A 20,726-nucleotide genomic window follows, 5' to 3' on the forward strand; every position below is an offset into this window, starting at 1 on the left:
CGAGTGCTGTGGGCCTTGGGACGCTTGGGCTGACAGGCCTGAGGCCCTGTCCCTCGGTTCCTCGCAGCCACAGGGGAGTTCTCGGCTGGAGCCCCAGAGCGGGGCGTGGAGGCTTCTGGCCCCGAGTGCAGTTCCGCTCGTTCAGCTGGTCCGGCTGCATGCCCTTGGGCCAGCCCCCCGGGCCCCCGGTGCTTGGACCAAGGACAGGAAGGAGACCGCTGGGAAGCCTAGGGGACAGAGGCAGGTGTGGCCCCGAGTCGCAGATGCGGAGTCGGGCTCTGAGAGGGGGTCCGATTCGCTGGCAGCAGCCTGAGTCCGAGTCGGGCCTTGTCCCCGAAACGCCGGCCTGTGTCTGCCCCTCTGGGAGAAGCAGGCAGCAGCTACAGCGGGGAGAGGTCAGGGGAGGGACAGGCGTGGCCGTCCCTCGGGGGCTTGGGAGCTGGTGCTGGGCTCCAGCTCCTTGTCCAGGGGGCAGCTCCAGGGCCCAGAGTGGGACCTGCCACAGGGCCCTCACAGGGGTGTTGACTTCAGGGGGGAGGGAAGGCACTTTGGGGTCCCCCCCACTCCCCGGGGCCTGTTCTGCCCATTCCTGCCTCGTTCAGCCCCCAGGGCCCCCTGTTGCCAGCAGCCTGCGGTTCCTTTCCCAGCTCCGCGCACTTCCAGGCTTCGTGCCTGGTGGGTGGAAAAAACGGCTCTGATTTAATAAGCTCCCCGCCCCTGCCCCCACACCACCCTGCGGTCCCTGCAGGGTCCTGGCTCGCGAGAGCACCTCGCAGGGCTGTGCCGAGGCGGGAGAACCGGCCGAGAGGACCTTGATGGCTCACCCCTCAGAGGCCCCATTCCGGGGGGCCGCCAGGCTCCCTGCTGCTCCGTTTCAAGGGTGCGGGCCGCACCCCACGGAGGAGAACAGGCTGTTCCCCTCGCTGGCAGTGAGCAGAGCAGTGAGCAGAGCGGCAGCCTTGCAGCGGGAGGAGCTGGGTCAGACCCCTGCTGGAGCCTGCTGCTGAAGCGGCTTCGCAGGCTGGGCTGGGCGACGCGGGCAGCCTGAGGCTCCTGCAGAGGGTCCGCTGTTCGGGGGGGGGGGGGGGGGGGTGCAGGCCCTCGTGCAGGCCGGAGGGGGCTGCGCGAGCCCGAGCCCCACCCTCCCAGTTCTCTCACGTTGGAGCCGACCGCTGATTGATGTTACTGAATAATGTCTCTCGTGTTTGTGACTTTTCTGTTCGTTGGGCTCGTTCTCTTTCCACGCTCTCTGTTTTCAGTTGAGAATTGTGTGAGAACCTGTTCTCCTTCCCCAAACACGGCTGGGTGCTGACTGGCCGCCAGGGACTGGGGCAGGTGCTGGGAGCCCACCGGGAACGGGACTTGGTCCCCACCCTCCGGGACACGCCGTCAAAAGCTCAGGCAGGAAAACGGAGTTCTGCTGACTATCCCCCAAGGGGGCCCCGCTCCTGCCTGCACCCCCCTGGGAAAGCCTGGTGCCTGCCCACCTCCCACTGCATCAGGGCCCTTCCTGCCCCCGGCCCATCCCTGGGGCAAAGGCCAGGGGACTGGAGGGGCAGAGTGGGTGGGCCCAGGGCCAGTGGGCACGTCTGTGGGCCGCTGGCTAAGAAGGGCTGCTGCCCGGGTGGGGCCTGGACCCTGGGCTCTGGCGAGTTCAGTGGACAGAAGGGAGGGAGCACAAGGAGACCCCACTGAGCGGCGGTGGGAAGCAGCTCTGTGCTGGGCTTCTTCCCGCCGCGGCCCTCCCCTGCGCCGACGTAGCAGGAGCCACGAAGTGGGGCCCTCGGGAGTCCTTGCCGACACAAGTGCCAGCCGTGGAGAGAAGGAGGCCCCCGGGCGGGCGTGTGTTCTTCCTCCGGGAAAGATTCCGAGGAGGAGGGAGCCCCTCCCGTCCTCTCTGCCCTCCCCCGCTGCCTCTGTTCCAGAGGGCCGGCTGCCCTGAGCTCTGGGGAGCCCCGAGGGCTCAGGCGCCGGGGACAGAGGAGAACCCAAGCCTGGGGAGAGCGTTGCCCTGAGGCCAGGGGAGGTCTGCACACTGGGCGCCCGGCTGCAGGAGTCTCCGGCGGGAACAGCCCTTCAGGCAGAGGCTGAGTCGCCCTTGGCTCCAGACCGGCCAGGAGATGCTCAGAGGGTGGGGGGAAAGGTCCTAGGCACCTGTCTGTAGCCCCCACACACCCTGTGTGCCCCAGAGGGAGCCAGGTGAGGGGCTGCGCCTGCCCGATCCCATCCCCCCCACTCCCTGCCCTAGTCAGGGGTCGGGGAACACAGACTGGTTCTGTCCCAAGGCTGAGCTTGCTACAAAGTAGACGCCGAAGCCACGTGGTGAACAGCCTCCCGCATCAGAACAAGACACTTTTTGTCCCTGCAGCCTGCTGCGTCTCTGCAGGACGGACTGGACTTTCCAGGGCACTCAGGGGTGCCTTTGGGTGGGGGAAGCAACGGGCACCTGGCAGGGGCCCAGCTCAGTCCCTGCGCCAGCCTCTGGGCCACACGGCTTCCGTGCCAGTCGCCTTGTCCCGCTGTGCTGCGGGCGAGACCCAGAGCAAGGAACCGTGACCTGCTGAAGGCGATGAGCTGGCGGGGCCCCAGTCTGAACTCAGACCTGACTCCTCAGTGCTCCACCCACTCAACGAATATTTAATTCTCCTTCCATTCCCTGGTGCGCCCACCGCCCACCCCGCCCCACACTGCCACCACGGGCGAGTGGCCGGAGTGTGACACCCTTAGTGGGGGGCCCCCTCGGGGAGCTGATGTGCTTTGGGGCTCCTGCTCCCCGAGCCGGTCCTCCTGTTCCTGCCTCCCTTCTGCGCGTGCCCAGAGGGTCTAGGCGAGGGAAACCGAGGCACGTGGGCACCCCCCCCCTCAGCCCCACGCCCTCCTGCCGAGGACCCAGGTGCCCGGACCGGACCCGGGCTCCTGACACCTGCACGGCGAGGTCGTGAGGCCGACGGCTGCCCCCAGGGGTCCTGACGTGGCCGCTTCCCCGCAGGCCCCCCCCCCTGGGCAGTGCAGGTCCCTGTGTGCACCCTGCAGCCGGGCGCAGTGAGGTGAGGACACTCAGCGTCCAGGCTGTGGGGCCCTCGGCCACCTCTTGCAAGCAGCCACAGTCTGCTCCAGTTCCCGCCACGTCAGGGCTCTCCGCTTCGCCGGAGAAGGAATGTCACCTCCCCTGACCGGGCGGCTGCCCCAGGGAGGCCTCGCTGCGCGGCCGCTCACAGGTCACTGAACCCTGGCATGGACACGGTGGCTTTTTCCATCCAACCCGGGGAGCCGGAGAGCCACCCGCAGCGGGCGGGGGGGGCGGGCGGGGGCTGCCGCTGCAGAGCCAGCGTTTGGCGCAGGAAGTGGCAGGAATGCTGAAGCCGGGGGACACTTTCTGGAGCTGACCGTTTGGGTCAGGCGCCCTCTTCCTGAGGACCCTTGACCACCCGGCTGTGGGGGCTGCACCTGCTCTTGGGAGGCAGAGCTGGCTGCCCCTGGGGTGGCGAGGAGGGAGCTGCACTTCAAAGTCGCCCAGGGCCCTGCTTCCCAGCATGGTTCCTGGGCCTCCTGTCTTCGGGGTGGGACATTTCCACCTGTCTGGACCCTCAGGAAAAGGGTGGGGACTGGGACAAATTCCCTCCCTAGATCTGGAGAACACCGTCCAGCACCCATGCCCTGCGGACACCCCAGGGTCGGAGCCTCTGAGCAGACCGGTGTGCTCTCCCCGTCTGTGGGAGTGGGGGAGCACCCGTCCGTGGGAGTGGGGAGCACCCATCTGTCGGAGTGGGAGAGCACACCAGGGCCTGGACGCAGAGCCTGTGAGGTCAGGACCTGTGGGGCCTGGGAGCATGGGGTTTGGCCTCGGGCGGTGGCCCCAGCTGACCGCTGCTGCCTCAGGGCAGGGGCTCTGCCTTTCCTGCTGGCTCCTCCGGAGGCAGGGAGGGTCCTCAGAGTGACCAGCAGCAATTTCCAACGCTCCTAATGCTAATAGCCCCATGGACTCACTTGGGTCCTTTCTCTCAGAGTTCAGGGTCCCTCCTCCTCTGGCAGCTCTGCAGGCTGGCCTGGGGCCCAGACGTCCCCTTTGGGGACACGGGGCATGACAGTCGCAGCTGGTGGGCGATGCCACAGGCCCCAAAGCAGCAAGATTCAAAGCAGGGTCATTAAGACCCAGACGTCCTGGCCCCCCGTGCCCCACCTGGCCCTTCACCCAGACTCCTCTGGGTGAAGTTACTGTTGCATCTCCGGCCCCTGGAGTGACTGTATCTGGTTCCCTGTTCTCCTCTGGGAGGGGGACTTTCTCTGCAGGAAGCGGTTTAATGGTCTGAAAACCCTACTCCCCCGGTCTTGGCGTCCAAGTTTCCAGTTACAAGTGGCTGAGAAAGGAGGCAGGAAGGAGGGGACCGCAGCCGTGAAATGCCCTCCTCAGCCCCGTGGGAAAGGGGTTCAGCCATCCCGGCCGCGTGACCACGGAGGGTGCTGGGCCCTCTGGCGCCCCCGCCCAGCCCTGGGCCAGGGCCTGAGCGAGGAGCCCGTGACAGGGGCATGGACGCCTGGCTTGGGGACCGTACCCCAGTGCCAGCCGTGGGTTGGACGCTCCGCCACCCTGCCTGCAGCCCACCGTAGGGCGTCTGCCTGTCTCCTTCCGGGCCGACACACGTGTGGTCAGAGGCCGGTCTGTGCTCTCCGAGTGACGGCCAGGCTCCATTCCTCCCGCTGCGGTGCCGCTCCCAAGCCCCTGGGGGCTGACCGGGAGCGGGGAAGTCAGCGAGGGGCGGACAGCCTGGGCGGCCTTTCCTGCCAGAACCCGGGCACCCAGGGGCTGAAGCGCTGGAGGTGCCGCTCGGGAGAGGGGGGTCACCCGGAGATCGGCAACCACGGCCAGCAACCCCCACCCTGGGCTGGCCGCCGCTGGGCTGTGGGGGCCTGTCTGTGGGTGGTGGAGCCAAGGAGGAGACAGGGCTCCTGCCCGACACCCATGGGCGTCGGTGATGGGGGAGGAGGTACCCTGGCCCCTGGCCCCTCCCTCTAGCACTGCAGTGCCTCCTGGGGACCCAGTTGACTCGGGAAAGGCCCCCGCGAGGGCTCAGCGCCCCAGTGAGGCAGAGCTGGGCTTCAGGGCCCAGCCCCCTGTCTGCCCCTGATGCGCCTTCCTGCCCAGGTCCCTCGGCCCGGGTGGCACCCACTGGCCTTCCCAGCCTTTCCTGTGCTGAGGAGGCTGCAGCCTGAGTCCTCCGAGTGAGCCTGGAGGCGGTAGGCAGGGAGAGGCCTCCGCGCTGTGCCCGGCGGCCCCGACTGGAAGTGACCTCATCCATGAAAGGGGCCTATTCACGGGCGAGGGACGGATGCGCTCACGGCCCCTGCTGGGACCTGGCCTGAGACGGAGACCCAGCTTCTCCGGGCTGCAGACTGGAAGAGCCCAGCGGGGCCGGGGCCTGGGGGCTGCATCCGGCCGAGAGCCTCTGCAGGTCTCGCACCGCACGCGGGCAGCACAGGGCTCCGGCCGCACTGCCGGACCCGCTGGAGCGGGCTGGTGGCCTGGGGGCACGGACTCACACCTCCGTCGGGGTCCTCCTCAGAGCAGCCTTAGGTGGCAGGAGCTGTGCAGGGACCCGCAGCTTCTGACTCGGCGGCGGGCTCCCCGCTGCCTCCCGGGCTCTGGCTCCGCCTGCGCACTGACCCTCTCCGTCCTCACGTGGGGGCCGTCCGTGCCCCACTGCAGCATCTCAGTTTGTCACGGAATAGACTACTCTTCACTTGTTGTGTCCATCAGCTGGCTGTGCCTGTTCGGCCCCTCCCTTAGCCTGCAGAGCGCCCTCTCCTGGCCCGACTCAGACCCAGGGCTTGCAGCCTTCCTCCCTCGCCAGCACCTCTAAACAGGTGTGCGCGCTCGCTCTGGCGCCAGGCAGCACGTCAAACACCCACCTGTCCCACCAGGCTCACTCTCGGCAGCAGGGACCGTCTGCCTCAGCCTCTGCCTCTGCCTCGGACGGTCTGTGCCCCCACTGCCCCCGGCTCCCCGTGCCACCACGTCGTCACTGTCACTTGCGGAAGACACTGACTCATGGGTTGCCTGATGCCTTGGAGCTGTGTTACCTTTGCACACCGAGGGGCAGCACCACGCCCAAAGGGTTGTCTCTCCAGTGGTGGGTGGGCCTTAGCCCCCCTCCGCCGGGCGCAGGTGCTGGAGGTGGGGTGCCCCTGGCCCCTTCAGTGGTGTCCTTAAGGGGCTTCCCCCTTGCAGCATCACTGCCTGCATTTGGCTGGCCCCCCCAACCCCCCTCTACCCACATCAGCCTGAGACCACTCCCTCCTGAGGGCAGCCGCCTCGCTGGCTAGTTCCCAGTGCAGTCTCGGGGGTGGAGAGCCCTTGTGCCCCATTTGGGAGGGACACCCTGAGTGTGGGAGGCTCACTCAACACGCCCCACCCCACGTGCACCCAGGATGTGCAGCGTCCACTGTTCTTGGGCGTGAGGACAAGGTGGGCTTCTGCCCGGCCCGTCTTGCCACAGCCTGCCCCACCTCAGCCAAGGTCCTGTGTCCAGCCTTTCCCACTGCGGAGAAAATAGCAAGAAAAACAGATGGGAGCTGATACCCTGAGCTGCAGGGTCTGCTGGGACCCAGCCTGGAGGAGCCCCAGGGACGCTGTGACCCAGGGGCTCCAGGAAGTCGGGCAGGACGGGAGGGGGGGCACCTCCCAGCTGCAAGTCGCCGCCTCCTCCTGCCTGGGACGCTGTCGCACCCACTCCTCTCGCTGGCGTCACCGTCGCCCCCACGTCCGAACCGGGTCCAGCCGGCCTTGTTTCAGAGCCTGCAGGAGACGGACGTTCCCAGCCACCCCGTGTCCAGATGCCCCACAGTGAGCCTGCCGCCCCGAGGGAGAGCTGGTCCGGAGCCGGGAGCCCTGGGCACGGGCTGGCCCACTGGCGGGCCTGGAGTCTGTAACCTTGGAGCTGGGCTCCTCACAGCCCGTTACGCCCCCTGAGGCGCGGATGTGAGAGGGCTGTGAGCAGTAGATGGGACGTGGACCTGCACCCGGGGCCGCCCTGGGGCCCGAGCCCCTTGGCTCCCCGCCCTCATGGAGTGGCCTGGCTCCTGGGGTCTGGCCCTAGACCCACGGCTGGGACACTGCGGAGCCCTGGGGCACCGGTAACAAGCCCCGAGCCTGGTGTTTGCCAGAGCACGCAGATGTCCCGAGGTTTCCCAGGCCGGAACCTCTCAGGGGCCCAGGCACAGGTGTCCACATGTCACCTGGTCCTCCCCGAGTCAGAGACGTGATCCAGTCTCTGGTTCCAGCATGTGAGCTGGCTGTCTCGCCGGGGACCCGGCGGGAGGGACTGGGCTTCAGTCACAGCAGCAAACGAGGGTCCGGATGAAAAGAACCTCAGGGAGGCGCACAGGGGAGGGGCGGGCGGCCCACGCCACGCGTGCGGGGTGCAGGGACCACCGGGCTCCTCAGTGCCCTCACTGGAAAGGGGGGAAACTGGGCGTGAGGTTCCCGAGGCCCCATCCAGCTCACCTGCCTTGCTCATGGGGCAGGGAGGGGACCTGACCTCTCCCACCCCCACGGTGCCCCTTCTGTTCCCGAGAAGCCTGCTCAGGACAGCGGGTGCCAGTGGATGGGAAGGCCTCCGGGAGGAGAGGAACCTGGGGCCGTTGCTGGGAAGGACAAAGCCGCGGGCACCGGGCAGGAACTGCAGCTGGAGGGAGGCCCCTCCCACCCTCGGGTGTCTGCAGCTGTGTGTGGGCTCAGTGGGGCGCCTGCCCCTCCGTCTGTGAGGGGTGCTGGGAAACAGTGACCCGTGGCCGAGGCCGCTGGGCTGAGCAGCTCCTCGGCTGAGGCCTGAGTGTGGCCTGAGTGTGTGCTGGCCGCCGGCAGGGCTTGCGTAGCGGGAAGCAGGGACACTGAGCGAGACTGAGTCCTCTGTGGGGCGCAGGGTCATTGCCGGCCATGGGCGCCTCGCCGGTTTTCCCGTCACCTGGGGCTTCCGCCGCTGCCTGGAAAGCCCGGCAGCCCCGTCTGTGGGCACCGCCCTTGCATTTCCTTCCAGGGACACGGGACGGCCTGTAGTTATGTCCCTTCTTCAGTGTCGTCCGAGTCTTCTCCCGGAATGTGAGCCTCACGGGGCGGTCTGTATCTTCCCCTGCAGAGGGTGGGCCTGGGACCCACGGCTCACGGCGGCGTCCGCTGGCCGAGGGGGCCCCACATGGGGCGGGGGCTCCGGGGGCATCCAGAGCCTCTTTCTGGAGAACAACTCCCGAGTCGCCTGTGTGTACGGAGCCGGCTCCTGAGATGCCACCCTCAGGAGAGGAGCCTGGGCAGTGGCCAGGAGGGGAGGAGGGGAGAGGAGGAGGCAGGCGATGGGGGGGTATCTGGGAGAGTGGACGGAGCCTGGAGGAGGTTGCAGTGCTTCCCGAGAGCCGCCTTGGCGGAGGGGAAGGTGGTCTGTGGGCCAGCAGCTGGGTGGCCCATGTGGACATGCTGGGGAGCACGGGGCCGCCTGGCCTCCCTCCGAGTGGCCCTGGCAGCTCACACGGCCACTCTGAACCTCCATTTCCTCATCTGCCAGCGCTGCCTCCCACCCCCGCAGCGAGGGCTGTCATGCAACAGTGATGCGATTGCAGGGGTGGGGGTAACAGGCCCCAGAGACTTCCACCTCGGTAACTTCATTGAAACTCCTAAGGCGCGTCCTCTGCTTTCTGTTAGGGTTTCCTCCATCCACCAGGAGAGGTGAGCCGAGCTGCCTTTAATCTTAGGCCCCGGAATCGGGGTGCTCTCTCTCGCCACAGACAGGCACCCCTGCGGCCTGGGCCCCAGCGGGCAGGGCCTCCCGTGGGGCTGGGTCAGCCTTGTGGGCGCTCACACTCTGTCCCCCCTCCCCCGCCCCCAGGTACAAGACGGTGGTGACGCCCCGCAGGGCGGCGGTGGCCATCGCCGGCTGCTGGCTGCTCTCCTTCGTGGTGGGCCTGACGCCCATGTTCGGCTGGAACAACCTGCGTGCGGTGCAGCGGGCCTGGGAGGCCAACGGCAGCGTGGGCGAGCCCGTGATCAAGTGTGAGTTCGAGAAGGTCATCAGCATGGAGTACATGGTCTACTTCAACTTCTTCGTCTGGGTGCTGCCCCCCCTGCTGCTCATGGTCCTCATCTACCTGGAGGTCTTCTACCTGATCCGCCGGCAGCTCAGCAGGAAGGCGTCGGCCTCCGCCGGCGACCCGCAGAAGTACTACGGGAAGGAGCTGCGCATCGCCAAGTCGCTGGCCCTCATCCTGCTGCTCTTCGCCCTGAGCTGGCTGCCCCTGCACATCCTGAACTGCATCACCCTCTTCTGCCCCTCCTGCCGCAAGCCCAGCCTCCTCATCTACATCGCCATCTTCCTCACACACGGCAACTCGGCCATGAACCCCATCGTCTACGCCTTCCGCATCCAGAAGTTCCGGGTCACCTTCCTCAAGATCTGGAACGACCATTTCTGCGGCCAGCCGGCCCCCCCCAAGGACGAGGACCCCCCGGAGGAGAGGCCAGATGACTAGACCCCGTCTGCCCGCCGCTGGAGCATCTCAGATCGGCCCTCGCCTGCCCACCATCCCACTTGCCCCTCGAGCCTTCCCCGGCCTGGCTGTGGGGCGTGGGAGCCCTGCGTGCGCCTCTGGGTCTGGCGAGGGGGTTGGGGGGCAGTCCACGGGGAAGGAGCGGGTAACCTGAAGGAGGAGGAAGGTGGCTGTTGCCTCCCCACATGCCTGCTCCCACCGGCAGCCCTGGCTTCAGACAGAGGCCTCGTGGGCGGGGCTGGGGGGCAGGGGCCCCATCTTAGCAGTGGGGGCCCTGCAACCCTAGGACCAAGCTGCAGGAGGGGAGGGGTCCCCCGAAAGACGAGCAACGGGGAGGAGTGAGTGCCTCGCTCTCTCCCCCGTCTGCAGGAGAAAGTGGCCAGAGCCGCTGAGGGGCGGAAGTGAGGATCTTGAGTCCCTGCCTCCCAGGGTGCCTGCCGTCCTTGCTTGGAGCAGCCCAGGCTCATTCTTGGGAAGGAGGCGGAAACAGCAAGTCCAGAGATCTCTTCCAGTATCTGCTTTATTCTGCACCAGCCTTTGGAGCAAGTGTGGAGTGTGTTGTGGGCCTCCCACGGCCACCAGGTGGCAGCACTGAGTGCCCAGCAGCAGCCCGGACTGTGGCTGCCTGTCCTCCGGGCCACCAGCCCGCATAGGGGCCTGGACTCTCCTGACACCCACTGCTGCTGCTTCTGGGCCCGATGGAGACCTGCCAAATCGTGGGACCATCGTGCCTGCCTGGTGAGGGGGCGCACAAGGGACGCGGCACAAGGGGACTGTGGATCCCCTTGGGGTGAGGTACAGCAGGCTGGGGCAGCCCAGAGGGGCCGCCCTCCTAAGGGTGTGGGCAAGGAGGTGCTGCTGGCCTCTAAATGCCCACGGCACCCCCTGTACTTGGCCTGGCTTTCAGGGCCCTTGGGGCTCTGCTGCAGGGTCTAGGGTTTTAGGGTGTCTGGGCAAGGGCACCCCCTACCAACCCCAAAGTCCCTTGTCCAGAGGGGTGGTGGGGGGTGGGACCCTGCGCGTGAACAGGGACTCCAGGCCCACCCTTCCTCAGAGGCAGGCTGTGCCCTGACTCCCGGGGAGGCCCCCTGACTGCGGGGGGGCCCAAAGACTGGGGGTCCACCCCATGCGGGGCAGCTGACAGTCTCCGTGGCGGAGGGGATGCAAAGTGAGGGCCCAGAAGTGGGGAGCAGGGTGACGCGGAGGCTCTCGGAGAAGGAAGGGCCAGAGAAAGGTGTGTCTGTTGTCACAATTCTTACCCTGGGGCAGCAAACCCCAGGAAACCAGACCCCGAAAAAGCTCACGTTGGGAAACCCCCCTGAGAACTCTCCAGTCCCCTCCCACTGGACCTTCCTCAAGGGGTTGTGTGTGGAGACCCCCTCTGGTGACAGTTGCGCCCCCCCTCGCAGGGACACGGTGCCACCCCGCTGCGACGCCGGCCACTGTCCCAGATCACTGCTGCAGAGACCCGGCGGTGACGCGCACACCTTTATTCGAGTGCCTCTCGCCCAGCCTGCAGCTCTGGCCAACCGACCGTGGCCCTGGTGCCCGGGGAGCTGGTCCGGGCCCGCCAGGCCCCTCCTGGGTCCCGGGCTCCAGCCTCGGGGGAGGGAGGCTGGGCTGGTGCCAGGGAGCAGAGCCATCAGCGGTCACTTTGGAAATGGGGGTCTGGGGCGTCCGCGGAGCTTGATTTTCGGCCTGGCGGCCCCGACCCCTCAAGCCCAGGGCACCTGGCAGAGGACACGCTTCGTGAGCTCTCGTGGGGGAAGCGGGCCCCTCTCTCCTTCCCGGGCCTGAGCTTCGCCCACTTCCTCTGTGTCCAGAGCCTCGCCTTGCAGGGGAGGCAGGGAAGGTTGTTGGCCCCACTTTCCTGACCAGACACAGGTCCAAGAGGACACCCTGGCCTCGGGTCACTCAGAACCAGGACCAGGCCGTGCAGCGAGTCACTGCCCCCCTGGCCTCCCCAGCAGGGCCCTGCCTGCCAGCTCCCCCGGGGCTGTGTCCCTGGGGCGCCCCAGCAGGTTACCTCTGTCCTCACCACAGCTGCCTCCAGCGCTGTTCAGTGTGTGGCTGCGGCTGGGAGAGACGCCATGTGTAAGAGCTGGGCCAGAGTGAGGGGTCCTCTGGGGACCAGACTGGTGGCGGCAGAGCCAGACAGGCTCATGGCCACAGTCCGGGGGACTCTCAGCCCCTCTGCCCACCCTGGGCTGCCTTCCCGACACCCAGGCCTCAGTGGTCTCACTACCCCTCAGCCTTGCCTTACCTCTCAAGGCTCAGCCTCCTCTAGCCCAGCAGGAGGGGAGGGGCCATCTCCTGCTCACCCCCCCGACAGGTCCCCGAGGAGAGACCCTCCTCCAACCCTCACCTTTGACCTCCAGCCGGCAGTCCGCAGTTGCCTCCCCCAGCACATTGATGGCCTTGCAGGTGTAGACCCCGGAGTCAAAGGGGCTGGGCTTCCGGATCTCCAGGGTGCAGACGCCTTGCTCGGAGAAGGCACGGTATTTGGGGTCCCCCTGGATGTTCATGTTGTTTTTCATCCAGATGATCTTGGGCTGGGGGGACATGGTCACAGGCTGGGACAGGGCCAACAAGGCCGTCCCCAGGCCTTGGCGGAGATGCCCCGCCAGAGTCCTCAGTCCACCTGCCCCGTCCCCCAGGGCCCCGCAGGGCCCCGCAGGGCCCCAGCCCTCACCTTGGGTGAAGCTCGGACACTGCAGGAGAGCTGGGTGCTGTAGCCAGGGGTGGTGGTGTGGTCGACCAGGGGCTGGGTGAACGAGGGGGCTTCTGAGAAGTCTCTTGCAACAAACCTTTTAAGTTTGGCAGCAGTATCTGGGTTTGGGGAGAAAATGGGGTGAATCTGAGGCTACAGGAGGAGACCCTTCTCCTGAAACAGTCCGTCAGCTCCCATCTAGGTGTCATCTCCTGTGGGGCACAGCTGTCCAGGCGGTGCGCTGGTGGCCTGGAGGAAGGCCTCAGCCTCCGGGGATCGCTGGGGAGCCAGGCACGGCCAGTGGGCGGGCACTTAGGACAGAAGGTCTCAAAGAGGCACAGGGCACCTGAGACCCGGGTGGGCCGGGGTCGGGAGCAGAGAGGGGGGTCGGGGAGCAAAGGCGGAGGTGATCTTGGCTGAGGTGGAGACCAGCAGCCCAGAGACACTGCATTTCATTTCCGCTGTCTTTGGAGATCTGACTGGCTTTCCTTTTTTAAATAAAAATTTCTTCCTAATTCTGTGCGGCTCAGGCTGGTGTTAGAAAGGGTGTGCCTCCTGGAGCCGGCACAGACCCTGCGTGGGGGGGGCCCTGGGGCCCACAGAGTGAGGGTGAAGGGGCGTGGGACTTCACGTGTGACCGAGGGGCTGCGCCCCGTGTGCAGACAATAAACACTGCGTCTCCCTGTCCGTCTCTGTGGTGTTGTGTCAGGGTTGGGAGGTTCGCGCTTTCAGCAGACCGGCCGGAGTCCGCCCGCACACTGCCCCTCAGGCTGGCCCCGGGACTGCGCTCGTGAAGTCCAGTGGCCGCTCTGAGGTCAGCCACTACGGAAGGAAGACACGGTCTCCCGAGGGACCGTTCCTGCGGGCAAGGTGGTGCCCTGGCGTGCTCGTTCTAGCAGCCCACCTCGTCCGTCTCTCTGCAGCGGCGTGTGCTCAGCTGTGCGTGGGCGTGTGTCCGTGCACGGCGTGCAGGGTTTGGACAGGGCGGCGCTGTCCGGGGAGCAGCATCCCCGAGAAGCCCTCAGGGAGGGCGGCTGGCACACCAAGGAAAACTGGGGATGGAGGGGGGACAGAGGGCAGCCCTGCTTGCCTCCTGGTCCGGGCCCGGGCCCAGACCCACCTGCCTTCTGGATGTGGGCAAGCTCCTTGGTGACCGCGGCCGAGGCGCTGAGTCCACACAGGTTTTCCGAGAAGACGCGGAAGGAGTACGAGTTGCCCACGACGAGGTCGGAGACGGTGCAGGTGGTTGGGTGGTAGCGCTCCAGCACAGTGAACCATTGCTGCAGGACCGGTCCTGGTCACCCAGGCCCTCGGCCCCTCTCGCCCCCCTGCTCACCCGCTGCTCCAGCCCGGGAGACCGGAGCATCTGGCCTGGGCTCAGGGACTTTCAACTGGGGGAAGGGGCCCTGGGGCATCCAGGTGACCTCGCTGGGGCCCTCAGAGGATCCTGCGCCTCACGCCCGGAGTGCGGCCTGAGGGCCAGCAAGTGCAGAGTCGGTGGGCAGCCTCTGAGGCCTCAGCCCTCGCCCGGAACCTCCTGGACTACCGCCTTCACTCTAGCAGGGGTCCCCAGTGATTCGGAGGCTGGTGAAATTTCCAGAAACCCCATGCAGAGCCTGGAGGGCCTCAGAGAGCACCGCCCCCCGCTGCCCCCCGTGCAGTCCTCAGGGGGAAACCAAGGCCCAGAGACCAGAGCAACCTTCCCAAGTGGCGGGAGTCAGGCTCGTGGTGGGCAGCCCGGGACTGAGTCCCTGGACTCTCACGGGCTGGGCCTTCCCGGCCACCTGGGCCACTGCCCCTCCCGCCCAGTCCCCTCTCCCGCTCCGCCCCAGGGGCTCACCCCTGTCTTCCTGTCGGCCTTCTGCACCGTGTAGCCCAGGAGCTCCGTGTTGCCTGTGTCCTGGGGTGGTGTCCACTCAAGGGCAGCGTTGCAGCCCCACACGTCCAGCAGCCTGATACTGCTGGGGGGCCCCGGCTTCTCTGCAGGACCCGGGTGCCCGGGTGAGGGGGACGGCTGGCTTTGCCACTGGCCCTCACCCGGGGCCCTGTCCCCACCACTCCCCCCTAGTCTGGCTGCCCGAGCGTCGCTCTGCGGGGGGGGAGGTGGGGACTCTCTGGGCCCCTGGTGAGAGGGACCCCGGTCTCCCCAGCCCCGTACCTGTGACCAGGATGTCGATGGCGGCCCGGGCCTCCAGGTTGTCCAGCCGCACGGTGAGTTCGTAGCGGCCCGAGTCGGAGCGCTGGGACGAGCGGATGAAGAGGATGGAGTCCTTGTCCCCCGTGTGCACGCTCACCCGCTGGCTGTCCAGGGCATGGCCGTTGTGGGTCCAGGAGGCCTGGGGCTTGGGGTTCCCCTGGGAGGGAGGAGCCCCCAGAGTGTGTGTACAGGAGGGGCCAGCCCCCGACAGCCCCCCAGTTCTGGCATCTCTGGAGCTGTGTCTGGGCAGCTGCCCTCCGGCCCCCCCCAGGACGGGCCACAGATGCTGGAGCGACAGGGCTGGGCCCAGCCGTACCCCAGGCGCCCAGCCAGCCCTGGGACAAGCTGCCCTGCCCACAGGCTGGAGAATGTGCGTGACAGAGGGAGGGACGACCACCTGGGTGGGTCCCAGGCCACACCCACGGGGACCCTGACATTTCCTGGGCTCTTCCGACCACCCCAGGTAGGGCCCTGGTTTCCACCCGCCTGCTACCCTGGGCAGGAGACACGTACCTGGAAGGGGATCTGCAGGTTGATTGTCTCTCCCACCTCGCGGATGTAGGTCTGACGGAGGTGGCGGGGCACACGGATCTTGGGGGGCTCTGCATCAAAGCGAGAGTCTCAGCTCAGCACCGCAGTGGGGCTGCTGACTGGTGGGGGCTGCTGGGGGGGCAGGAGGGCTCCTGGGTGTGTTCCGGGGCCGCGCCTCTGTGGGGTGGGTGAAGCTCCCTCCTGAGAGCAGGGGCCCGCAGCCCCCGAGGCCCCTGGGGACGAAGAGCCAGGAGACCCCAGGCAGGCAGGGCCTCCACGGCTTGAGAGGGAAGCTGACCGTGTCGCTGGGCTCTTGGACCAGGCCAGGCGGGGGGTGCACCTGCTGGCCTGCGTTCCCAGAGAGGAGGAGGACGAGGAGGAGGTGCAGAGCCTCGGCCCCCTAGTCCAGCCCCTCCACCCCCACCGGCCCAGCACCTTCTGAGAAGTCGCTGGGAGGCCCAGGTGCCCAGCGGTCTGTCTCCTGGTCACATGGGGGCTCGGGCCGTCTCCCTTTCCACCCCTGCCCAGTCCCACAGCTGGGGAGTTCTTCCCGAAACCTGACTTGGGCCCCGGCAAGGGCAGGACCCGGCCGGCCTGCTGGCAACTCACCAGGAGCCACCCCTGAAGCCCCCGGGCATTCCCAGGGCAGGAGCCACTTGTCCCCGAGGGGGTGGAGCTGGTGGCGACTGAGGCTTCTCAGTGCAAACAGGTGGCCGCAGTTGGCGGCGCTCGGGCGGAGGGAAGGAGACAGTGGGAAGGGACACTGTGTCTCTGAGGATTAGCTGGGTGGGCGCTGGGCTCCGGGAGCCGCGGGGCGGAATGCGTGGCAGCTGCAGGTGGCCGAGGAGAGACAGCTGAGCAGCTGAGGAACCTGGACTGGCCCGCGCCCTGCCCTGCCCTGCCCACCCGTGGGCCTGGCCGGTCCCTGTTTGTTCACAGTCTCTCCCCCTTCTCTCCAGGAAATCCCCTGGTGTGCTGCCAGAGGAATTCAGTGGAGTCGTGGGTGCTGAGCCTGCCCGTCAGCGTCAGGCTTCGGCGGAGAGGCCGGGCCCTTGCTGCCTCTTGGAGTCCGAGCACCCCGGGCCGTGGGGGGCTCCCAGACCCGCCCCAGCAAGAGGTCTCTGTGTCCCCCTGTGCGGCCCCGCCTCACCCAGACTGCAAGGCTAGGAATATCCTCGGGTTCTGAAAACCCCAGCAAGACGCCCTGCTGCGTGGCAGGCAGGAGCGGTCCTGGGGGTCAGGTGCGGGCCAGGTCTCCTCCGGAGGGTCCCTGAGCAGCGGTGGCAGCCTACAGCTCTGAGCTCCCTGTGGGCCCCGTGTCGCTCAGGCCCTGGAGTTGAGATGTGTGTCCTTAGATCGGAACTTGACCCCTCCCGTGGCCATGAAACCCAGGTTCCAGGAGGCCTTGTTCAGAACTGCGGGGTGCCCCCCGAGGGTTGAGGTGGGACCAGGGGTGGAGGTGGAGAAAGCCTCAGGCCACAGGCTGGCCTGTGTCTCCCTTCACTGGGGCCCTGGGCCACCCCCAGAGACCTCAATGACTCACTGCCATCAGCCGACTGAAACCCGACCGGCCCTGGGAGGTGGCACCCGCAAATAGAAGTCTCAGCCGCCACGAGCTCAGGTCCCCAGGGCGGTGCTGCCCTCTGGGGATGGAGAACCCTTCACGGGCCTTTCTCGGGCCCTCGTCTTCCTCCCACCAGAGACGCCGAGGGACAACATCTCCGTCCCCAAGCCTCTGCCCCGAGACCTGGAGCCCAGGCCCCGTGGAGCACTCGGAGAGCGGGTAGAAGGGAGCTTTCTCGGCCCCTGGAGGGATGGAGATTAGGCAGGAGGGAGGATGGAATGGCTGTTAGCACTGGCAGGGGAACTGGGGAGCCTGAGCTTCACTTTGGGGGTCAGGCAGCCCCCACGCTTGGAGACTGGGCCCCTCAGGGGAGTGGCCTCGTGCACCTCTGGAGGTCTGTTGTTGCACAGCAACCTGGAACTTTTTTGTTTCAGAGATTTTAGTTTCTTTCACAATAAGCTGCTCTGACAACTGTTCATATGTGAATTATAAATAAACATCTACCGACGTGCACCGTGGCTGACAGGGAACCCGGAGCTTTCTTAAGGCAGGGAGGGGGCCCCATGTGGCTCTCGCGGCCGCGGTGCGGGACGGGGGACGGCGGCCCCCTTCCCTCTGGCCGCTGGCCTCGGCTTCTCTGGCCCTCGGACAAGGTGCCTGGGGAGGTTTACCTACGATCTCGCGGATGTGCACCGGCTGGTCCAGCGCTGCCGGGGGGCCGGCCCCCGCGGAGCTCACGGCAGCCACTCGCAGGAAGAACTTGTCTCCCAGGGCCAGGTTCCGCAGGGTCTGCTGGGTCACCATCACGGGCCGGGGGTTCATGGGCACCCACTCCGAGGCTGCGGGGGAGGGGCGTGAGGCCCTGGCTTGGGGGCCCCGGGCAGCCGGCCCTGCGGGGCCTCCCTTCTCACTGGTGACTGGGGAAGTTGACCTCCCTCTCGGGGCCTAGTCCCCCCCCACCCCACTCCCCTTCCCTGCCTCTGGTTTCCAAATGGTGTTGACGTTGAGGACACCTGACGTTAGGGCCGACTGGTGGCCGGAGGTGTGGCTGCCGAAGCTCGGGGAGGGGGGACGCATTTGCCAAGTCACCCAGAAGGTGGGGTCCGCGGCAGGGCCCCGGCGGACTTTGGCTGCCGTGGGGCGGAGGACAGGCGTCGGTCCCCTTTCTCCTCATTGTCCCTCACTGTCCCCCGCCCTCCCCCAGCAGGGTCTCCTGAGATGCGGCCCCTCCCTCACCCCCCCGCAGAGCAGAGCCCAGGTCCAGGCCTCTGGGCCATCTCTCAGGGGCTCCCCGAGCTGGGGGATGGCCCCTCCTAAGGTCACTCAGACACGCCCTGCCTCCAGTCTCCCGGGTGTGTCTCCCCGACCTACCGGCGGCAGCACCAGGGGCTCGTCCCTGCTGTCTCCAGCACGCCCACCCGCCTGCCGGGGCGCACCCGGGGCCTGGCCCACAGCTCACCTCCCTCCCTGCGGAGTTCCAGCAGGTAGCCCTGGAGCCCCAGCTTGCCCAGCCGCTCTGGGGGCTCCCAGCTCACGGTCACTGAGCTGTCGCTCACGTCCTCCACGGTCAGCAGCAGGGGGATGCTGGGCAGGTCTGCGGGGGGAGGAGGGGAGAGGGAGGTGGCCGGGAGCCCCCTTCCTCCCGCCATCCTGCCTGCCCCTCCACATGCCCCGCCTCTCGTCACCTTCACTTGGAGGCGCCGGTTTAGCAGCCGCAGGGGCAGGTGCCTGAGGTGCCGGTTCAGGAGCCTGCTCCTCCTGCGTGACCCTCGGCGACGCTGCCCCTTCCTCTGTGGGCTCTGCGGGCGCCTGGGCCGCCTCGGGGGCGTTCTCCCCCGGGCCAGAGGCAGGGGCCTCCGACTCCGCTTTTCCCGTCATGGCCGGGCCGGCGGGGGGGCCCGCTGAAGTGCGCAGAGGTCGGCAGTGGAGGGTCTGGGCCTCCAGGGTGCCTGGGACACCTAGGTCCGGGCTTATATAGGCAGGGCTGCCCCACCCCCAGCCAAATGGCTCCCAGCTGTGGGGTCAGGTCAGGTGGGGGGGACTGGGGGGCGGGGAGGCGTTCAGGCCAGGAATAGCTCTGGGGCAGGGACGCAGGGTCCCTTGAGGAGCACGCTGCGGCGTCCATCACCCCGCTGGCTCCCCGCGGTCAGGGTGCTGGTGCCCAGATGGGAGGAAGCACGGACGGGTGAGAGCGGACGTTGCCAGGAGCCTGTGCCAGGGGTCAGGACGGAGGGAACGAGAGTGTCCATCTGGAGGGTGAACCCAGATCAGGCCCAGCTGGCCTCCCGGGGGTCACGTGTGCCCAGAGTTCCTCGGCCTGGGGCTGGGGCCCGGACAGCCCGAAACAGCCTTCCCTGGGGAGCCTCTGGCCCCTGGCTCTGGCCTGCCCCTCCCCGGGGGCCTCCCTGGGGCTGTGGGAGTTGAGGGCCCCAGAGAGGGAGGGGACTGGGATCCCAGGGTGGGGCCGAGGAAGGCCTTTTAGGGATGAGATCCTGGGAAGGGCTCTAAGGCCTGTGGTTACTGCCTCTGCTGGGGATGCTGGCCAAGGCCTCTCTGGGCCTCCGCGTCCCCACCGGTCACAGAGCACGCAGCGACAGACCCCGAGCCCCTGGGGTGGGGTCAGGCCAGCCCGGCAGATGGGCAGAGGGCCCGGGGGGAGCCCGCAGGCCGCCTCGTCGGAGCAGGGCCTGTGGGGCGCGTGCAGCACGGGAAACGGGGCGGGGCAGGGACGAACTCCGGTCATCGGTTGTTCACGGGTTCACCGAGGACTCAGGTGGGCGAGCCTCGGAACACCGTGTGCCGGGGAGAAGGGGCCTCGAGGGCTCTCGTTGCCGCTGGGAGGGTGAATGGGGGCCGTCCCTTCGGGGACAGTGGGATGGGTCTGCACGTGTGGCGTCCACCCTCTGGGCCCTGCGGCGACGCCCTGGGGGCTCACACACGTTTGCCAGGGGACGGACGTGCTGACGGCGTCCACGGCAGGGTCGGTGCGGCAGCCGGCACGGGGGCGGGGGGAAGAGTGGCCTCCGCAGCGGACGTGCCGGTGACCGCGAGTGTGGGGGACGCTGGCACCCGAGAGGCGGAGCGGGCGCCTCCCGTGCATGTGGCACCCCCACCGGGAGGCCAGGGTGGGGTGGTGGCCTCTGGGTGGGGTTTCAGGACCTCAGGTGTCATTTCCTGTCCTGGGTGCTGGTTACACAAGTTTTCACTGCGCAGCGACTCTTTGCATTAAAAATGCACGTTCTACGCCGGCTTCAGTGTGTATGGTGTGCCCCGCAATTTAAAAATAAATGCACACGTGATTTACTCAGGGTCCTCAGCCACAGGCACGACCTCGGGCCCAGGAGCCAGGCGTGGGCAGTGTGGCTGCCTCTCACCCCTGGCTGCCCTTGCCGGGCAGCGGCGTGCGGGGCCCCAGCGCCTGCGGCCTCCGCCAGGTGACTCAGTGTCCTGCCGGGCAGGGGCGGGTCCTGGAGGCCGGTCCCCACCCTGCCCTCTGAGTCGGCAGCTATAAGTGAGTCTGACGGGCCCGGAGCCCTGAGTCAGCCCTGCCGAGCCGGCCCAGTCGGGGAGGGGTGGCCCCGAGGGGTTGCAGCGGTGGGGTGAGTGCTCGGGGGCTTGCAGCCCTGGGCTTCCTAAGACCCTTGGGTGGGGGGTGGGCAGGAGTCCGGGGCCAGGGAATGCTTGGCTCCACGGGGCAGCTGCGGAATGTCACGTCCCCTCGAGGTGCTGGCCAGGTCTCCACTCCCTTTGCCTTTGGCCAGGCCGTGACCTCGGGACCAGTTGTATCTGCCCGGCTTCGGCGGGCTCAGATTTCAGGGCGGCCAATAGCCATCTCTTTCCCTGCCCCTCAAGCGGGTCTCCAGAACCACTGGGCCAGGTCCCAGAGCCCACACTGCACGAACGAGGTCCCTGGGTCCCTAGCTGCGTCGGGACCCTGGACACCAGGCAAGCCGTCCCCATTCCTGTGCAGCCCCCCCCCCCATGCCCAGGGCAGCCTGTGTGGAGGAGCCGTGGTCTCTGCTGAGGGTGTCCCCAGGAGGTAGGGAGGGGGCGGGGGCTGACCCTGGTCTCCTTTGGGACTCCGTGTCCCCTTCTGCAGGCTCAGGGCCCCCCAGCCCGAGGGAGAGGAGCCCAGAAGCGACGGGCGGTGAGGTCCATGGGCCTCAGAGATGGGCCGGGGCGAACCCCGCACG

The 20,726-nt window shown here is 67.6% G+C and overlaps 2 protein-coding genes across 3 annotated transcripts in view; one reads left to right on the top strand and one right to left on the bottom strand.

Moving 5' to 3' along the window:
* ADORA1 (adenosine A1 receptor) overlaps nucleotides 1-12,928 on the top strand; it is a 26,175-nt gene extending 13,247 nt beyond the window's left edge. For both annotated transcript variants that reach the window (XM_028531225.2, XM_028531224.2), the window contains exon 3: nucleotides 8,874-12,928. In XM_028531225.2, coding sequence (XP_028387026.1) covers nucleotides 8,874-9,513 — 640 coding nt within the window. In that variant the 3' untranslated portion in view covers nucleotides 9,514-12,928. The remainder of the gene's footprint in view (nucleotides 1-8,873) is intronic.
* Nucleotides 11,540-18,876, bottom strand: MYBPH (myosin binding protein H). Its single transcript, XM_036016048.1, has 10 exons — nucleotides 18,219-18,876; nucleotides 17,993-18,127; nucleotides 17,205-17,372; nucleotides 14,952-15,040; nucleotides 14,400-14,595; nucleotides 14,082-14,221; nucleotides 13,362-13,521; nucleotides 12,224-12,360; nucleotides 11,897-12,083; nucleotides 11,540-11,607 (listed from the first exon to the last, which is right to left on the bottom strand). Exons 1-10 carry the CDS (start codon nucleotides 18,409-18,411, stop codon nucleotides 11,591-11,593), a joined length of 1,422 nt encoding a protein of 473 aa, XP_035871941.1. The 5' UTR covers nucleotides 18,412-18,876; the 3' UTR covers nucleotides 11,540-11,590.
* Between the last annotated feature and the right edge of the window lie 1,850 nt (nucleotides 18,877-20,726).

The sequence above is a fragment of the Phyllostomus discolor genome, chromosome 15 (genome assembly GCF_004126475.2).
Source record: "Phyllostomus discolor isolate MPI-MPIP mPhyDis1 chromosome 15, mPhyDis1.pri.v3, whole genome shotgun sequence".
Lineage (NCBI taxonomy): Eukaryota > Metazoa > Chordata > Mammalia > Chiroptera > Phyllostomidae > Phyllostomus > Phyllostomus discolor.